The sequence below is a fragment of the Sebastes umbrosus genome, chromosome 5 (assembly GCF_015220745.1).
Source record: "Sebastes umbrosus isolate fSebUmb1 chromosome 5, fSebUmb1.pri, whole genome shotgun sequence".
Taxonomy (NCBI): Eukaryota; Metazoa; Chordata; class Actinopteri; order Perciformes; family Sebastidae; genus Sebastes; species Sebastes umbrosus.
In genome coordinates this window covers 34,066,165-34,085,074 of record NC_051273.1, presented here as the reverse complement: position 1 = coordinate 34,085,074, position 18,910 = coordinate 34,066,165, and the positions used below count along the sequence as shown (strand labels likewise).

The following is an 18,910-nucleotide window of genomic DNA, read 5'->3' as shown; positions in this document are numbered from 1 at the left end:
TTAGCTAGGGTTTTCTCCGGGTGCTCAGGTTCCCTCCCACAGTCCAAAAACATGCAGGTTAATTGTTGACTCTAAATGTCCTGTAGGTGTGAATGGTTGTCTGTCTCTGTGTCAGCCCTGTGATAGTCTGGCAACCTGTACAGAGTGTACCCCGCCTTCGTCCAATATCAGCTGGGATCGGCCCCCCCCCCCCTCCGCTACACCTAATGGGATAAGCGGTTACAGATAATGATAATAGTATTTGTTAGCATTAAGTTGGACCTAGCAATAAGTTGGACCTAGTGTCAACATAAATCACTTTTTTTGCATTTAGCAACGCCCTCATATCAAATGGTATCCTTGGAGGAAGGCTGGATGGCACCGACACACAACACAGCTACTGTATAACACATCACAAACAAAGTCTCTTCTCTCTCTCTCTCTCTCTCCAGAATGAAGTAAACGCTATCAAGTGGGATCCCACAGGGAACCTTCTAGCCTCCTGCTCAGACGACATGACGTTAAAGGTGAGAGCTAAACCGGGTGAAATATTGAACATACTGTGTCGTTAACATCACTATCGCTGCTACCTGTGACCTGAAAGTGCTGAGCCATAAAGAACGTAATGATGAGTTCATGATGACTGGGGATTCTGAAATGGGCAAGTCCATCTCATCTTGCCCTTAAAGGGAAAAGTTGCCACCTTTTACACCAATCAGCCATAACATTATGACCACCTGCCTAATATTGAGTAGGTCCCCCTTTTGCCCGCCAAAACAGTCCTGACCCGTGGAGGCATGGACTCCACTAGACCTCTGAAGGTCTGCTGTGGTATCTGGCACCAAGCCGTCAGTAGCAGATCCTTTAAGTCCTGTATAAGTTGAGAGGTGGGGCCTCCGTGGATCGGACTTGTTTGTCCAGCACATCCCACAGATGCTCCATTGGATTGAGATCTGGAGAATTTGGAGGCCGAGTCGAAACCTCGAACTCGTCGCCATCCACATGATGTAAAAGAAAACGTGATTCATCAGAACTGGGCCACCTTCTTCCATTGCTCCGTGGTCCAGTTCTGATGCTCACGTGCCCATTGTAGGCGCTTTTGGCGGTGGACACGGATCAGCACAGGTCACCCTAAGCGGTCTGCGGCTACGCAGCCCCGTACGCAACAAACTGTGATGAACTGCGTGTTCTGACACCTTTCTATCGGAACCAGCATTAACTTTACAGCAATTGGAGCTGCAGTAGCTCTGCTATTGGATCAGACAACACGGGCCAGCTTTCGCTCCCCACGTGCATCAATGAGCCTCGGGTCTGACCCTGTCGTCGGCTCACCGGTTTTCCTTCCTTGGACCACTTTTGGTAGGTCCTGACCACAAGAGCTGCAGTTCTGGAGATGCTCTGACCCAGTCGTCTAGCCATCACAATTTGGCCCATGTCAAAGTCGCTCACATCCTTACGCTTGCCCATTTTTTCTGCTTCCAACACAAAGTTCAAAATGGTCACTTGCTGTCTAATATATCCCACCCACAGCCAGGTGCCATGGTAACGAGATAATCAATGTCCTTCACTTCACCTGTCAGTGGTCATAATGTTATGGCTGGTCAGTGTATGTGTCCAATCAACGTAGAAGGTAAATGTAGTCCACTGAGGAAATAAATTCCCATTGGTGTCTTAATGTGGTATTTAGAGGGACTTTTTTAAATAATTTTTATCAATTATCGAGTGGTAAAATATTGTTAAATTTAGCTCCAAATCTGTGTAACAAATGGTATCAACCCAAAAATGTCTGCACACAACTTATGAGACATAATAGAGCATGGGAATGGCCATCATATACTGGTGAGATAAGGAGAACTGTCTTTGAGAGTTTTATTGATTTAAGCATTTGCAAATGGTTCTGGTCTGCTCTCTGAGGGTCAGCGTGGCAGAAGGACCTGCACACTGAGTGTGAGTACGACAGACGGTCCAGAAAAGAGGAGCTGCTCCCTCCTTTGTATAGTTCAAAACAAACCAGTTAATATTTTGAGCAACTTTGGTTTGGGCAATTTTGGTTTGCTAAATCGTGTTCAGCCCCGTAACTTAGATATTGCCAAGACCCCTTATCAGCCACTGGCCAGGCCTCAGGCGAGCACATGCTGTGTAAGCCGTCTCAGGTAATCAGTATCCTGATGATAGTCTGAGATGGCTATATCATAAGTATGTTCATCGTCTGCGTATACGCAAAAATCACACAAGAATATTTTATTACAGGGTAAAATGGCAATTCAACCTTGATATGGAATCACTCCGCCAGTTGTGTGAGGTAAGCATGCACAGGCGTAGCAGCTCTAATTTGTAATTCTTCTAACTGATAACAATATGGCCTGATACCTTGCGTTCCGTTCTGGAGGCGTTTTGTCTGTTGGGTGCATGTGTGGTGGTCATATTACAATGTTGTTCATCCTCTGGGGTGCTGTGTAGCCACGGGATGGGGATCACCACTGGGATGGAGATGAGAAGGAGAAGGCCTCCTATGAGGCCACACCCCATTCTTCTGAAGGGGGTGCCATTGCCTGGAACTGTCCATGGCGTCACCATCAGTAGTGTTACCTTAACGCATCCCTAGTAATGTGCTGCTTACATGCAGATTGGGAAACTTGGTAGCACTCACCCGCCTCTCCCTCCCCAACAACACAGAACAGGGGATAGCGTTGGATCGTTTACTGATCTGATGCACGCCGGTTTAATCTGAGAGGTGTTTGTTGCGGTTAACTTCCCTTTTATTGCTTAGTTGGTGGTATTGGCGTTTCAATTCACCATAATCACGTGTCGTTATCATGAACCATGGGATGCATGACGTTGTACTTGTACGGTGGTGGAATCCATTTGCAGTGGCTGGCGTGGATCCAGGGGGAGGTCCTTTTCTGCGACTTTTACTGCTGTCTCAGTCACTAGGAGCACCTTATAGGGGTCCTCGCCAACGCCTCTGCTTCCAGTGCTTCCTTCTTAAGTCTTTGATGAAGACCCTGTCCTCTGGTTTCAGGAAGTGGAGCTTCCCTTGGGATGGCATTTTTTGACTGGTTTATGGATGTGATGGAGTAGAGGACAGATGTTTACAGTAATGTGACATTTCATCATCACGTTGAGATGTGGAAGGGAGCTGCAGATTGTGTGGACCCATCCCTGTGTTCACGGGTCTTCCAAACGGGATTTAATTTGGACTAAGCCCTGTTCTCGCCCCAGGTCTGCATCTCATGTGCAAGAGGACAATAGGTAAAGCCTCATCCACACTGGGAATGTCAGCAACGCGTGGCAGCTGCCTTACCTGTTGTCTTTTACTTCGGTGTCCATGTTAACAGATTAGAGCAGCCGCGTCTCAGCTGCGTCTCTTCTAGAGATTCGAGGTCTGGCCTATTTTTTACGCGAGCCACGCGGTTCACAGCGACAACAGACGGTGGAAGTGATCTCTTAACTGTATATTGACATCATATCCGCAACATTACTACAGTTTCAATGTCTATCTGTAGAAAATGTTACGGAGATGAAAAAAGTAAAGACTTATTTTTAAATCAACACTTGAGGCTTTTATTCTGAAATATTTTCAGGACAATGTTGTGGAACATGCAGTGACTTGCACGGTTCCATGAATGAATAAAGTATGGGGTTTAAATCAACACTTCCTGCTTTCATTTCAAAACAAAAGCCCTCAAGCGTTTTTTCTGTGGACAGAATTCCTTCATTTGTTAACACAAGGCTTTTATTTTGAAATATGTGCCGGACAGTGTTGTAGAACATGCAGTGACTTGCAGGGCTCCATGAATGAATAAAGTACGGGGTTTTAATTGTGGATTATTACTATTATTTACAAATTACGACATGATTCTTAACCTTTCTCTGTCTAGATATAAATGACATTTATAATGAAATGAAATGGCCATTATGAAAGTCAAACTCTATGTAGAAAGAAAGGGCTGGCAGCAGCTGAAACACGCAGCCGCCACGCGCTCCTGACGTTCCCAGTGGGGATGAGGCGTAATGCTTTTGGCCAGCTGAGATCTGTTTCTTCGCAACATTTAGCTAGTTTGTTCTTGAGCGTCCCGTTTTCCCTCTCCACAGCCCCCCCCCCCCTCGCAATCTGTGGATGGTACGAGCAGTGGTGTGTGAGGTTGAACCCGATGTACTCTTAAACTGTGTGTAGTGCTGCGCTCACACATGCCGGTCCGTTACCACTACTGATGTTTCTTGGAATACCCCCAATGTGATATGATGTCACTTAGCAATGCTTTAGCTACTGCTGCTTCATCCTGCTTCCCAGTCGGATATACTTCTACCCGTTCACTGAACATGTCCACTATGACTAGGCGATATTTGTTGTTGTCACACGGGTTTAGTTCACCGAAATCCATCATGATGTAGTTCAAATGGTCTGTCTGATGGTGGGTGTGCAGCCTGTTGTGTGGAAAAGTTGGTTTTCGTAAATTCTGTGCAGAACAAGTCATGCAGCATTTACAATGTTTTTCAGCAAAAAACTGTGAAGCCCCTTGGTGTACCAGTGTTTGTTTACCGCAGCTGCCATCCCCATCTTGGCCACATTGGTCTGTACCATGTGCTGACCTTGCAAAGTAAAGCGATAAAAAAACACTTGGGTAAACATGGCTTGTCATCAGGACCAAACCAAAGGCCGTCTGAGTAAGTGCAACCTGCTTTCTTCCATCTGACTCTCTCATCAGGCTGCAAGTCTGCTCTGCACATCCTTCAAGCTAGCCGTAGGAGGAAGTTGATCATCATCAGGAGGTTTGTAGTCAGGGTTAGTGATGTGTCAGTGCGTCTGGCTGCTGCCTTTGCAGCTGCATCGGCTGTGGCGTTCCCCACTGTGAAATCAAATCATCATTAGATGTGCGTGCTTGACATTTCATTACAGAAATAGATTTAGGTAGGAGGATAGCCTCGAGCAATGGAGACACGGATGTATGCTGTGCTGTGGGCTTTCCAGCCGCTGTTTCCTGTGTTTCAACAAAGCATGAAAATCACGTGTCACACCAAATGTCTGTGTAGATGTTACCAGTCTGACCTCGTGCCAGCTTACAAGCTTCTGTGAGTGCAACTAACTCAGCAGAATAATGTTGAGATAACGAACCCGAAGCAACAGTTTCATGTCCTGTGACTACTGCACAACCAACCACGGGTGTACCCGTATCTGGGTTGCAGTGGGGCCAAATACATTAATGAAACATTCACGGTCAGGGTTAAGCAACGGTGTGTCAGTCAGGTCAACTCTGGGAGTGCAGACCTGATCCAAGGGCTTGGAAATGCAGTCATGCTCTTCCCCATCTGCGGTAAGGAAGAGGGAGAAGTGTAGCAGAGTTAAGAGTGGTACAGCATTCGAGTGTGATATTAGACATTTCCAATCACACTGTGTGATATCTCAGCCATCTTTGTGTGGTTAAGTGTGGGGTTTTCTGTTCCAGGAGCATGTTGGAAACGGCATATGGCACTAAGAGTGTTAAAAGGTGCGTAACCCAGCAAGTCTCTGGAGGTCCCTGAACCAGAGTGCCACAGTTTTGAACAGGCTTCAGCTTATCCCCATTTTCCTGTAACAAAACACCTTGTTTTTCTGCAACATATTGTGTGAAAGGCCTTTGAGGGTCTGGCAAGGTGGGAGCTTTTTGTAAGGCTGACTTCAAATTGGCGAAGGCCCTTTTCAGCCTCTGGAGTCCGTGTGATGTTGTTATGTGCACAAAGGTTTTTACTAGGGATGCACTGATACCACTTTTTTTTTAGATCGAGTACAAGTACTTACATTTGGGTACCCGCCGATAACGAGTACCGATACGAGTACTTCTCTGTGCCAAAAGACCCTGCTGCCAGCTGGAGGGTGTGAGCAACACACGGCAGGCTGTGGAGTCCCGCATATGAGGCGGTACGCCTCGACCGGCTCTAGGTCGGCTTGGAAAGGCTCGGGGGGGAAGGTTCTTCCCGGGGCCGTGGACAAAGTGCACGCTGCGCCCTCTCTCCCCGCTGGGGAGGGATGGGGTCCCCTGCTCCCAGTGCGACTGTCGACCGGGGCAGACTGTCCTCAGTGCGCCCCAACCGTGTCGTGCCTCCAGGGTGGGGCTCGGCCCACGTAAAAAGCGCAGGATGCGGCCACATGCGGCCCCGTCTTGAAACACGGACCAAGGAGTTTCACACACGCGAGAGTCAGAGGGTGCAAGCAAAACCCCGTGGCGAAATGAAAGTGAGGGCTGGTGCGCGCCGGCTGAGGTGCACCACCGGCCCGTCTTGCCCGCATCGTCGGGGAGGTGGAGCGTGAGCGCGTGAGACAGGACCCGAAAGATGGTGATGAGAGGTTAACGTCACACTGCCGTAAAGTGGTATCGGTGCTGTTGTATCGGAGCCATTTTGCGAGTACAAGTACGAGTACTTGAGCACAGTGTCGGACCCGATACTGGTATCAGTGCATCCCTAGTTTTTACCATGGATTGTCGCTGAGAGAGGGGACTCCATTTCCGCAAAAGAAGGAATCCATTGTCTTTAATAGGATGTCATTCCTACAGTAGGAAACTCAGTACCTGTTTCTTTGTGATTGGTTTAGGAACCTTTTGGATGACTTCAGTACGCTTGGTAGATTGAGATTTGCCCTCTGCTGTGATCCGAAATGCATTGTAATGCATTGCAAATCTACAAGCCCGAGGTGTGAGCTCACATTGTGTTTTTTTACACGGACCAGATCAGGTTTGTTTGTTTGTTTGTTTCTATCTTGAAACTGTGTGTCTGGTCCTTCAGTAACATGAGCAGTGCAGTGTAGCTCTGTGTCTGTCATGAATGAGGAAGTGTTGTGTATATGTGCTATTTTTAGCATGTCTGCCTGCACTGAGCTTGCAGCAGAGGGGAGGAGAAGCCGCTAATGGACACAGAGAGAAGAAAAAGAATTCGCCTTCACTGCGGTCAGCCGCCCCTCGTCCATTCTGCTGAGTTTCAAGCTAGAAACTAGCACAATTCCCAGTCTGCACTTGAAGTCCTCGCCTACCAAATTTGTCGAACAGAATTTTGACGTTAAAAAATTTGAGTTTAAATTTGGTGTCATCAAGAACGCATGACAATGGAACCAACAGTTTTGCTATATCTACCACTCCGTTTAGTTTTAGGTTTTAGGGAACTTTCCTGTATCACACATGAAGTAGCCCCCCCCTGAGTCAACAAGGAACTTGACTTCTTGGCCTGATATGGAGACTGTGATGTATGGCAGTTTCTTAGTACGATAGTTAGGGATGCTAATTTTGAAAAAATTTCTTAACTGATAACCAACCCTCGTTAGCTGATTATTAACCGTTAAACGACAAGATTTGTGCCTCGCATGCAGCGGTGCGCCAGCTGCAGTGTATGAACACAACAGACAACGTAATCCCGAGTTCACCCGTACGGGAGGGTTAACTTAGCAGGCAGCCACTTTCTCAGTAAAAGTCTCCACCGCACATTTAGTTTAGTTTAGCAGGTTGTCCGCTGTGTGTCTGCCCGGCGTAACGATACTCTGTCTCTCCGGATTAACGACAGCGATTGGCTGACAAACAGTGTGAGTGTGTTTGTGCTACGTTAGCTAGCAGCTGCTAGCGTTGCCGGTGACTTCGTGCCCGTTGTAGCCACACACACATACGCTCTGTCAGCGCGGCGTAACTTCAGTGAATGTGGGTTTTTGTCGGTGGCGTTATAGCTGTGAACGTAGCTGTAGCAGACAGTGTGTGTACAGTTTATTTGTCGGTGGATAAATGCTACGAAGCCACAACTCCTCCACTCAAGCGAGCTATAGACGGGAGCCAACTTCCTGTATCCGTAACACCGACTCAGACTCTCTCAAGGTGGACCAGCTTTTCTCCTTAAAATGCCAAGTTTTTCTCAGCTTTTTAATTAGTTATTAACATTTCTTTTAACCGTTTTAGCCAATAGCGTTAATCGGTTGAAATGCTTAATGTCGGTTAACGGTTAAACGGTTAATTATTAACATCCCTAACGGTAGTAGTATGTGTTTGCTCTTTAACTTTAGCTTCATTGTGTTTGATAGCTAAAATAATCTTTTCTGTTTCTGACGTTTCTCGGTCATGATGTGTAGGTTGTTCTAGCGTTGTTCTGGTGGTACGTCTGGATGGTCAAATGTCGAACCCTTTTCTCTCTCCGACCCCACCAAGAGTCAATCTGACGTTTTTCTTTTGGTGGATTAGGACCGTCCTCTTTCCAGTGTCTCTTCTGACCGCAATTGAAGCAAACTCTCCTTTTTTCCTCTGCCACCACGTCATCTGTTCCCCGTCGGGTGCTCACACATGGCAAGTTAAGCCATCTGCAGTTTGGCTTCAGTGGCTCCCTTCTTCTGGGTTTTGTCGTTGATGATGCTTTCTGCGTGTTTAGCATGGAGTGCAACGGTCTCATGGCATCGGGTCACCAACACTTAGAGTGAGCCCTTGGACATAGGCTGAGGTAACATTCATAAGGTGGGAGAGGATTTGCACCCATGGCATCATTGGTTGCAGACCACTGTGCGACTACAAGGTTTTGGGCAAGTTCTGTGGTGCTTTCACCTTTCTGTTGGGTGTAAGGTGGACACTTTGGACATTGTCATGCTTTGGTGGAAAGGCTGTGCCAAAGCGTCTCACTAGCTCTGAGACTGCTCTGACATAGCTGATTGTTGGCATGGTCCCAATTGGCCTCACATTGTCCCGTGGCAGGTTGCCAAACACCTTGCATCCAGTCATTGCCACATTTAAGAGAGGTCTAATCTCAGACCTTGTTGACTTGTATTCCTTACAAAATGCGAGTCCCAAACTTTACACCATCATCCTGTAGTGTTGTGCATTTGAGTCATTACTTCTTTCATTTCAGTCATCGTCTATGGTCTGTTCACCAAACACCGGTCCACCACCGGGTACCTGCCACTACCATTATGGGCATGACGGTAGTGGTGCCTCCACCGGTGTGCAGGCCAGATCTGGTGATCTAGTTGTTGATGTTTTATCTCTCAATGCGTCTTGAGTGCGTTCACATCTTTACTTAAAGCTGTCCACTTAATACCAGATCTGAACAGGGCCTGTGTGACCTCTACTGTTGACCTGCCATCTAGTTCACTTCTGTGTTGATTGAATCATCTTTGGTATGAGTCAAGATCAATTCAAATATGAAGTTTCCCTTGGTGAAAAATGATGATGACAGACAGTGGTCAAACTGTATGAGTAACTGTGTTAACACATCCATGATGTCATGATCAATTAAAGTGAAGGATAAAATTTGTGGTTATTTTTTTGTTTTTCAGATTTGGAGTATGAAGCAGGACACGTGTGTCCATGACTTGCAGGCCCACAGCAAAGAAATCTACACTATCAAATGGAGTCCCACTGGGCCTGGAACCAACAATCCCAGCGCTAACCTCATGCTAGCCAGGTGAGTGTCTGCATGTGTAACAAGCAACACAGCAATCATTAACGGCGAGGACAGAAAATGAAGAATATTGTGACGTGATAAATAAAAAGGATGATGAATTTATATCTTGAAACTACATGACCTCCAGATTACTGGAGTGATTAGACTGACACAGGAGAGATGACACGATATCTGAGTTAAGTTATGGACCCTCTTACGGACCCAAGTCTCCTAGGTTTTATGACCCCCATTCACTTTGTTTATGACCTTCCTTGTATCCGTCTGGCTGTGTGGTCGGCCACGCACGCAGGACAAAGAAACTGATGTTCCAGCAAAATTATGAAGGATTTTAAATTGATATGTTACGCTGTGCTGACATGTTTTAGAAAGTTAGTTTGACATGTACATTTTTATAACAAGAAAAGAGGAAACTGAAATTAATAGGAGCAGTCGGCCTTCTCACCCCCTCCCCCCAAATATTCATGCAAATACATAAGGAAGGGATAATGTACAGCGAGTCGGTCTTTGTTGTGCACTGTTGTCCTCGACAACGCGATGCAGCACTGCGCGCCGGGGTTTCTCGTCGCCCTGAAGGGGATTCTTTCACAACAATGACCCGCAACAATGACCCACAATTCTCAATAGTTTTCCCAGGTCACAGTTGTTCAGTTTTATGTAAGGTATAAGGGATGTACAACGAGCCGGCCATTGTTATGAAAGAATCCCCGACAGGGCGATGCCGCACCCGGACGCGAAGCGAAGCGGTCTTTCGTCGCCCCGAAGGGGATTCTTTCACAACAATGACCCGCTAGCTGTACATTATCCAGCTTATTACACGGCTACTTACTTAAGGAATCAATATTTTGACACAAAAACGGTCCGCCAGAGTCCGACATCAGATCTGTGCCCATAGCAACGATCTGTTATACATAGCAACGGTCTGTTATACATAGCAGCGGTCTGTTATACATAGCAGCAGTCTGTTATACATAGCAACGATCTGTTAAACATAGCAACGGTCTGTTATACATAGCAGCGGTCTGTTATACATAGCAGCGGTCTGTTATACATAGCAACGATCTGTTATACATAGCAACGGTCTGTTAAACATAGCAACTGTCTGTTATAGAGAAATTACAGAACGCCGTGATTGACCAATCAGAATCGAGTATTCAACACAGCCGTGTAATAACTGATGATAACATACAGTTGTTCAATTGTATATTAACATTTGTAACTCTATTTGCTTTGTTCAACTTTTCCAAGCTAACAAGTGCTGTAGGCACTCATTAAAGTGACAAAGTAAAAACAAATGTTGGAGTTCATACTTTGAAATCATACTTTAAACACATACATTACAATGAAAATAACTGCTAACCATACTTGTGTTCTCATCTCTCTGTGTTTTAATGAGAGCCCCCACGATTTCATATCATTGTGTTTTACATTGATGTGATTTTTAGCGTTTGATGACGTTACGTCAGAGAGTGTGTGGGGGGTAAATGGCTAAACGTACACCGTGCATTTGAAATCTAAACAGGTTGCTACCCACAGAACTAAATCTGTCGTATATATTTAATTCAATACGTGTGGAACCGTGTTTTACTGCACTTTGTTTCTGAGCTGGACTACTTTATAGCATCAGACCATATGATCTGACAAATTTTGCCTTCAAGGTTTTGATCTGAACGCAGCAGAAAAGCAAAATGTCTTTCTTTGTCCCAGTAACCTAAATGTGGCACAATAAAGTTTGACTTTTTTAAATCTTGATTCCCCAGCAGCACCTCTATTACCCTGTCTGTCCCCATCTCTTACTTCTACAGTGCATCGTTTGACTCCACAGTTCGTCTTTGGGACGTGGAGAGAGGCATCTGTATCCATACACTGACTAAACACCAGGAGCCCGTCTACAGCGTGGCTTTCAGCCCCGACGGTCGTCATCTGGCCAGCGGCTCCTTTGACAAATGCGTGCACATCTGGAACACACAGGTAGGAAGGACGAGAATGGGAGGGACTGTATGTGTTTGTGACCTGCACACCAAAAAACAGTGTCAATGCCTTTTTATTGAAAGCCACGGTAATGGAAATCTGTCAGTCTGCAGCTACTTCAGGCAGGTGTCATTCCATGTAGGGATGCACCGATACCACTTTTTTTCAGACCGAGTACAAATACAAATACAAGTACTTACATTTGGGTACTCGCCGATACCGAGTTCAGATACGAGTACTTCTCTGTGCCAAAAGACCCTCGTTAACAGCCAGCTGGAGGATGTGAGCGACACACGGCAGGCTGGGGAGTCCCGCATACGAGGCGGTGCGCCGCGACCGGCTCTAGGTTTGCTTGGAAAGGCTCGCAGCCGCAGCTTTACAGTGCTCCCCGCCCGGACCTCGCCAGACCGTGGACAATGGGCTCACTGCGCCCCCTCTGCCCGCTGGGGAGGGACGGGGCCCCCTGCTCCAGGTGTGACTGTCGACCGGGGCGGACTGTCCTCAGAGCGCTGACATCGCCGCAGACCCCTGGTGCCTTTTACGTGGGCCGAGCCCCCGATTTGGCAGCATGACGTGGTCAGGGCGCACTGAGGACAGACCGCCCCGGTCGACAGTCGCACCGGGAGCAGGGGGCCATCCCCGGTGGGGAGAGAGGGCACAGCAAGCCCCAAGCTTTTCCAAGCCGACCTAGAGCCGGTCGCGGCGCACCGCCTCCTATGCGGGACTCCCCAGCCCGCCGTGTGTCGCTCACACCCTCCAGCTGGCTGTTAACGAGGGTCTTTTGGCACAGAGAAGTACTCATATCGGCGAGTACCCAAATGTACTTGTACTTGTACTCGGTCTGAAAAATCGGCGCATCCCTAGTTCTGATAAACCGACCGTACCTCTGCAGGCAGGTAGCCCAGCACCAAACAGAAGATTCAGCAGTTAAAGAGAGAGATGTTGACTGCTGCCCCAAAGTGGCCAAATAATATCAATTATCACATGCTGCAGTCTTTGCCTCCTGCTGCGTGCGGCCCGTTGTGAAAGGCTCATATCTGATGTAAACCATTTAGTTGAGTTGCTGGTCAAAATACAGCAAAAAGGGGGGGGGGGGGGGAGAATCTTCTTTCTCCAGCCTAATACCTATTTGTCCCTTCACTGCTTTTGTGCTGCAGACGGGCGCTTTAGTCCACAGTTACCGAGGGACGGGGGGAATCTTTGAGGTTTGCTGGAATGCTGCGGGGGACAAAGTGGGAGCCAGCGCATCGGACGGATCTGTAAGTATACGCAGGACTTTGTTGTGAAAGGTTTTTCCAATCAGTCCTACAGATTGACCTCTATCACTCTTCTGTCCCAGGTGTGTGTACTGGACCTTCGGAAATAGCGCTACCGTTCGTTGGAAGCCGTGGACCGACCATGAATGTGTACATAGCCAAACGACTGTCCATGCCCTGCCCTGCGTACTGCTCACGCTTACGACTATGGCCCCGCCCACCGACAAGAGGAAGCAGGAAACAGGAAACAGGAAGCGAGCACCCGACACAGCAGGTCCAGACGTTGGTGTGAACAGACGGACGGACAGACAGATAAACGGGGCGGATGGAAGTGCCCCCTCTCTATCAGTGCAGACTCTCACGGAGATGCGGAAGGGACGCAGTGGAAAAAAAAGAAAGAGCTGATGAGACAAAAGAACGTTACAGATCCGTATATGTACCAAAATTTGGAAGCTATTTTGCTCTTTTTTTGATGGTTGAACCATGCTCATCGTCATCAAAATGAAAAACAATGAAAAAAGTGTTGATCTTTGTTACTAGTTGGATCTCATTGTGCAGACACGTTCATTTCTCCACCATAAAATAGGATGGCACTTAGTTTTGTTTTTTTAAATTCCAGATCTCTTGTTTCAATGTTTTTATATTTTTTTTATCGTCGGGGGAGGGGACGGGCTGGTCGGGGGTTACAGTTTTATTAATTGGAGGAGTAAATACATACAAACGCACTCGGACATGCACACCAAACGGTTCTCAAAAACAAGTGTCTTTGTCATGATTTCAAACCAATATGGCAAATCTAAAGGTTTTTTGTCTGAATGTTCAAGGCTGTTCTGAGGTTTAGTAATGCAACAGTGTCCCAGGTCCCATCTCAGATTACATACTGTCCTCAGCCAGTAGGATTCCAGCAGTTCTTTTTTTTTTACCTTTTACAAAACAAGAGTTTAACTCATCATCTGTAAGACTTCAAACATTTTTAGTTTGATTCAAATCACAAAAAGGCACGATGCCTGAAAGTGTGGTGGTGAAAAAGTGTTATTCTGACTTTTAGTTTTCGCAGATTCTCAGAGGTGGATACTCTGGAGGCAGAAATCATCTCAGCGACTAAAACCCACAGAGGGTAGAGCCAAAAAAAATCCATCGAGTAGAAGAGGTCGACAATATTACGGACAGTAGAACATTATTCTGTGTCCACATGGGAGCGTACACGCATTATTCCAGTAGCCTAAATGAGCTCTTTTTTATTGTTTTGTGTATTTGTTTTAGGGATGCTAATTTTGAACAACTTTCTTAACCAATAACCGCCGATTATTAACCGTTAACTGACAAGATTTGTGCCTCGCATGCAGCGGTGCGCCAGCTGCAGTGTATGGGCACAACAGACAGTCTCCAGTTCACCCGTCCGGGAGCGTTAGCTTAGCAGCCAGGGTGCTGCGTTTAGTGTCGCGGACATGCAGCCACTTTTCCAGTAAAAGTCTCCACCGCACATTTAGTTTAGTTTAGCAGGTTGTCCGCTGTGTATCCGCCCGGCGTCACGACACTCTGTCTGTCCGGATTAACGATAGCGATTGACCAACAAACAGCGTGTGTGTGTGTTTGTGCTACGTTAGCATCTGTAGCTCTGCTGGTAGCTTCGTGCTCGCCGTTGTCACACACATACAACCGTATGTGATTAACTTCAGGGAGTTTCCGACAGACCGTGTGTGTGTTGTCGGTGCCGTTCTAGCTGTGAACGTAGGTGTAGCAGACAGTGTGTGTATAGTTAATCTGTCGGTGAATAAATGCTACGAGGCTACAACTCCTCCGCTCAAGCGAGCTATAGACGGGAGCCAACTTCCTGTATCTGTAACGCCGGCTCAGACTCTCTTAATGTGGACCAGCTTATGATCGTTAATCGGTTAAAATGCTTAATGTCAGTTAACGTTTAAGTGGTTAATGATTAACATCCCTAATTTGTTCGTTAACAAGTGAAACCAAATACACACAAACAGTTTATAGTTCCTTTGTAATTAGCTGAATTGTTACAGTTAAAGTTGCAAATTGGATTATTTAAATGTGACTGCCAGCGATGGTGGCTTTGCAGTCCTTTTGCAACGAGTTTGATAATTTTTCTGGTTGTGCTCACTTGGCCGATCACAATTACGCAGCACTCTGAACATATCGACGTGAATGTAGCATTAAAAGAAAGTCAAGCTGTGTCTGAAATCACTCCCTTATTCCCTGTTCTATATAACAAACATTAAATAGTTCACCCTATGGTGACATTAAATCAGAATTTTTGGATGTCAGTGACAGGTGTAGTGTCCCACAATTGTAATCTTCGTACCTATCAAAAGCAACTCATCATGGGAATTTGTGAGAGCACTATATAGTACATTCAGATGCTGAGAACGCCCGGCTGGTAAGTACATATAGTGCACTATTTAGAGAGTGAGTTTGGACACGCCCTGGCTTTATATAGCTATAGCTGGCTTTATCAGCTCCAACTTCAAAATGAAGTGCTTGCAGGATTGAGTCCTAAAACCCAGAAATTAGTTAGTATTTTTGGACTTCGGGTTCCCTCGTGTTGAAGTCGATGAGTTTTTTTAATTGGTATTTTGGTTAGAGGCCTGAAATAAGGTTTGTGTTTAACACAAGCGTAAGAATTTTTCGCGTTTTGTTCTACACAAATGTCATATTAAATCACTCTATTTCCTCATTCACAACATCTCTTACTAAAAGGCAGGAAAAGGGAATTCAATATAGGCTCTATAAACCTACACAAATATACTATGAACTGTGCTTATCTTTCACCTGTTAAAATCTGTTATTGCTTGGTACTTTTTCCTCATTCGCCCACCATATAGAGAGCCTATGTCGTGAAGTCGGAAGTTTGAAGCTCCCTATGACCCACTCGAGTCTGTATCGTCAAATAGGGTTAGGCTTTGTCACGCCCCTCAGAGTCTGATACCGAGGCACAAGGCACCCTTACCGGCGGTATTTGACGAGCAACGGGTTGTTACGTCGCTGTGTGTTTTTATGTGCTTCAGTGTTTCCCCTGCTCTTCGTTTCTCTCCTCTGCTGTGTGCTGCTATCAGTGTGTCAGTGTGACCGAGGGCGGGGGGGTGAGCCACGCACACAAACACAGAGCCGACGGGATGAAGCGTTCGCCTCGGCCACATTCATTTGATCGAGGTGTTTATTTGTGCTTTAAAACGTAGACGGCGTGACACAATCAGAAAATAATGTTTTATTACTCCGATTCACTGCTTTGTTCTCGCTAACACCGCTCCCTCTCTTCATTCACTCTCCAGCTTTGAATGCTGTGCGTTTACAAACAGCAACCAACAATGCTACCTAGTATACATTTAAAAGGCGGCTGTAAACAAGTGGCTAAATGAGACTACTAAACGTCATCACGCCGAACACTAATCCGCCTTTAGCTCAGTGGCGGTGACATGAAATCATGCAACCGTGGTGTCGTTTGTTCGTAGCCCAATTTTAGCTTTTTATGCCAGGCAATTGCGTTTCGGAAATCATAAAAGTGGTGTTCATTTGTGGAGATTATCTTGCTGAATTTAACGTGTAAGTATCATAAACGTGTGTTTGCCACAGAGCTTATAGTCTGCAATAATCCAAAATCCAATGTACAAATTCCTTTGGCTTTTTGTTGAGGGAACCGGTGATGCTAACTTCTGGGTTGGCCTACAAAAAAATGCCAACTTTTCCCACTATGGGAAACTTGTATTCCTTGGCTCTGCCCTGTTGAGGGTTTAAGTCAAACAATAACTTATTCCAGAGCAGCTCTGCCTCCAAAACTTGTATAACTTTTAATCTGCTGATTTTTTCTTTTTTTTTTTTTCACTGTTTTTAATAACACAGCCACCCACGTTTTCCTGGCACGGAGAGGGTTTCAGTGTGACTTTGGGATGCCTTTACATAGGAAGAGAAAGACAGATCACGTTCTGTTTGTTTCCCCCTTCAGACAGTCTCAAGCATGTGATAAGGCAGCCGATGATTTTATTTTATTTTTTTCACCCCTGTTGAATCTTACTGGCTGATCCCTGGCGCAAGGTTGCTATTCAGAATCGAGCTCAAAAACAGATCCCAATATTAAAGCAATATCTGGACATTTTCATTTTTGTCTGTTTTTATTACCAGCTTCTTGTCATAATGTGGGGGAATGACTACACTGCGAGAGAGGACATAAACTAATAAGACATAAAGGATCTGAAGTAGCTAAAAGTCCATTGTTAATTATCCACAACACGACAGTCTTGATGAATTAAAAAACAGAAAATGTCAAGTTGTATATTCAATATATTTTAATTCATCTGCCCTCTCACCACCAAAATGTTGTTCACATTTGACTCCGAGGTTCCTTACTGACGAGACATTTTATACTCTTTTAAAAGACAAATTTAAACATTTTTGTAATTTCTTTGTAGATTTGAAAAAAAATGTGAATTTATTGGCAGTGTTAATTTACATGTTCTATACATTTTTAAATATATATTTTTTTTGTTACTTTGATGCTATTACAAAAAGTAAAGGTTGACCCTATAATGGAAGGCTTACTGAGCTGAGCTGTCATTCTGAAGGCACCTTGCTTGGGAACAGTTGTCCCCAGGAGGAGCAAATTTACTACTAAATTTGTCTGAATGTGTTAATAAAAGAAATGTTTTACTTTTTTCTTTTGTTTGAATCTTTTTGGGAAGTTTTGTCCAAGAAAAGACTTTCTCCATGGCTTACACAGAAAACATTTAAAAAACAAACATATCCTTTAAATTGAATAAAATTGTAATTTTTTAATAAAGCCGGGACTCTATAGAGATTTTTTTTCTGGTTCCACTTTTTTCATTGGGAGTCATGGAGAAAGTTGCTCTGGAAGCAGATATAATCTCATTGGTTGGTTCCTGATACGGAGGTATATTTGTGTCTAAATTGTCAGTGCGCAATTGGACATTTTGAGCACAGAAAAAGATTGTTTTGCACAATCAATTATATTCGATAGAGAATCTTTTAGCACAAGGATTTTTTTTTTGAAAGACAAAAATGTATGTTTGTGTTGTTGCTCTTATCCACAGAACTCAAATTCCCTGCTATGTGCTCTCAAACCCTTGAGTCTCTCTGGCTCTCACAACATCTCTGCTCTGTGGCATTTTCAAGTTTGCCTGCATGCTCATTTCAACCTGGCAGTGTTAACAGTGCGCTTCCATTTGTTGTCCAACTGGATAACAGTTTTGATCATTAGTAGGATCACTGGTCAAAGGAAGAACTTTAAAATCTGATTGTGCAAAAATATCTTTTTTCTGTGCCAGAAACTAAACTTTAGTGGCCGGAGCGAAATAACCTTTTTTTTCTCTGGCAATATTGGACTGAAGTCCAGTTATATATATATATATATATTAATTGGCTTTTCACCTAACAATTGAAGTTTGTGAAAGTTTCAGCCTTACATTACATCTGCCTCCAGAGCTCTGCTTCTGAGCAGAACAGCTGAGTACAACTACAAATCAACTTTATCCTGTATCTGCCTGTAATAAATTGGACATTGGACTCTTTATTGGACTTCATGTGTTCCTATTAAGGAACTATTTAATTGTTTTTTTGTTTTTTTGTCCCTGTATTTAAAGCACTTGAGCCAACAGTTATGACAATATCTCATACGGGGCAAAATTCCTCAGATGTTTTCCTGCCATCCTTACAGTAGGTCTGTGCCATCACAGTGTTTGGGTAAAACATGGCCAAAATCGCTGACTCAGCCTTTTTCTGTGCCGCCGCCACCACCACCACCAACACCACCACCACCACAACAGAGCATCATGTCAGCCTAAAAAGCAGCATCTCTCCCATGAGGTCTCAAAGCCTTTATGTTGTTGTTTTTTTTCTGCAACTCACATCACATCGATCTGTTATCATTTCAATCAGATCAGTGAAACAAAAGTCCAGAATAAAATATATTTTGATAAGAGTTTTGAGTATTTATTTGTGTGTGTGTGTGTGTGTGTGTAGAAATGCTGTGTAGTATCGGTACTGAATTAACAACGTGTGGAAAGAGTGCCAGTGACAATCCATGTCTTATTTATGTTAAAACACTTAAAAAAACAAATGGCTTTAATTAACCAATAAAACATTGATTTCAAAAGCTTGAACCTCCCTCATGTTCCCGTCGTCATGCTGGTGCTTTTTGCGGTACGCAGCAGACGCAATGAAACTAAAGAGACATTCTCAGTGTATGTTTTCAAAGTGGGAGAAAAGGGATATTTTTTTGCACTTAACATTGTCACGTAAAGGGAAGGTGCGGCGGTTGGATTTTAAAGTAGCTT

At 44.9% G+C, this 18,910-nt stretch overlaps 1 protein-coding gene across 1 annotated transcript in view; it reads left to right on the top strand.

Annotated features, from left to right (window-relative positions):
- Positions 1-18,555, top strand: part of LOC119488164 (F-box-like/WD repeat-containing protein TBL1XR1) — a 61,530-nt gene extending 42,975 nt beyond the window's left edge. Inside the window, exons 12-16 of the mRNA XM_037769525.1 lie at positions 432-506; positions 9,254-9,381; positions 11,184-11,349; positions 12,507-12,608; positions 12,689-18,555. Coding sequence (XP_037625453.1) covers positions 432-506; positions 9,254-9,381; positions 11,184-11,349; positions 12,507-12,608; positions 12,689-12,715 — 498 coding nt within the window. The 3' untranslated portion in view covers positions 12,716-18,555. The remainder of the gene's footprint in view (positions 1-431; positions 507-9,253; positions 9,382-11,183; positions 11,350-12,506; positions 12,609-12,688) is intronic.
- Positions 18,556-18,910: the final 355 nt, after the last annotated feature.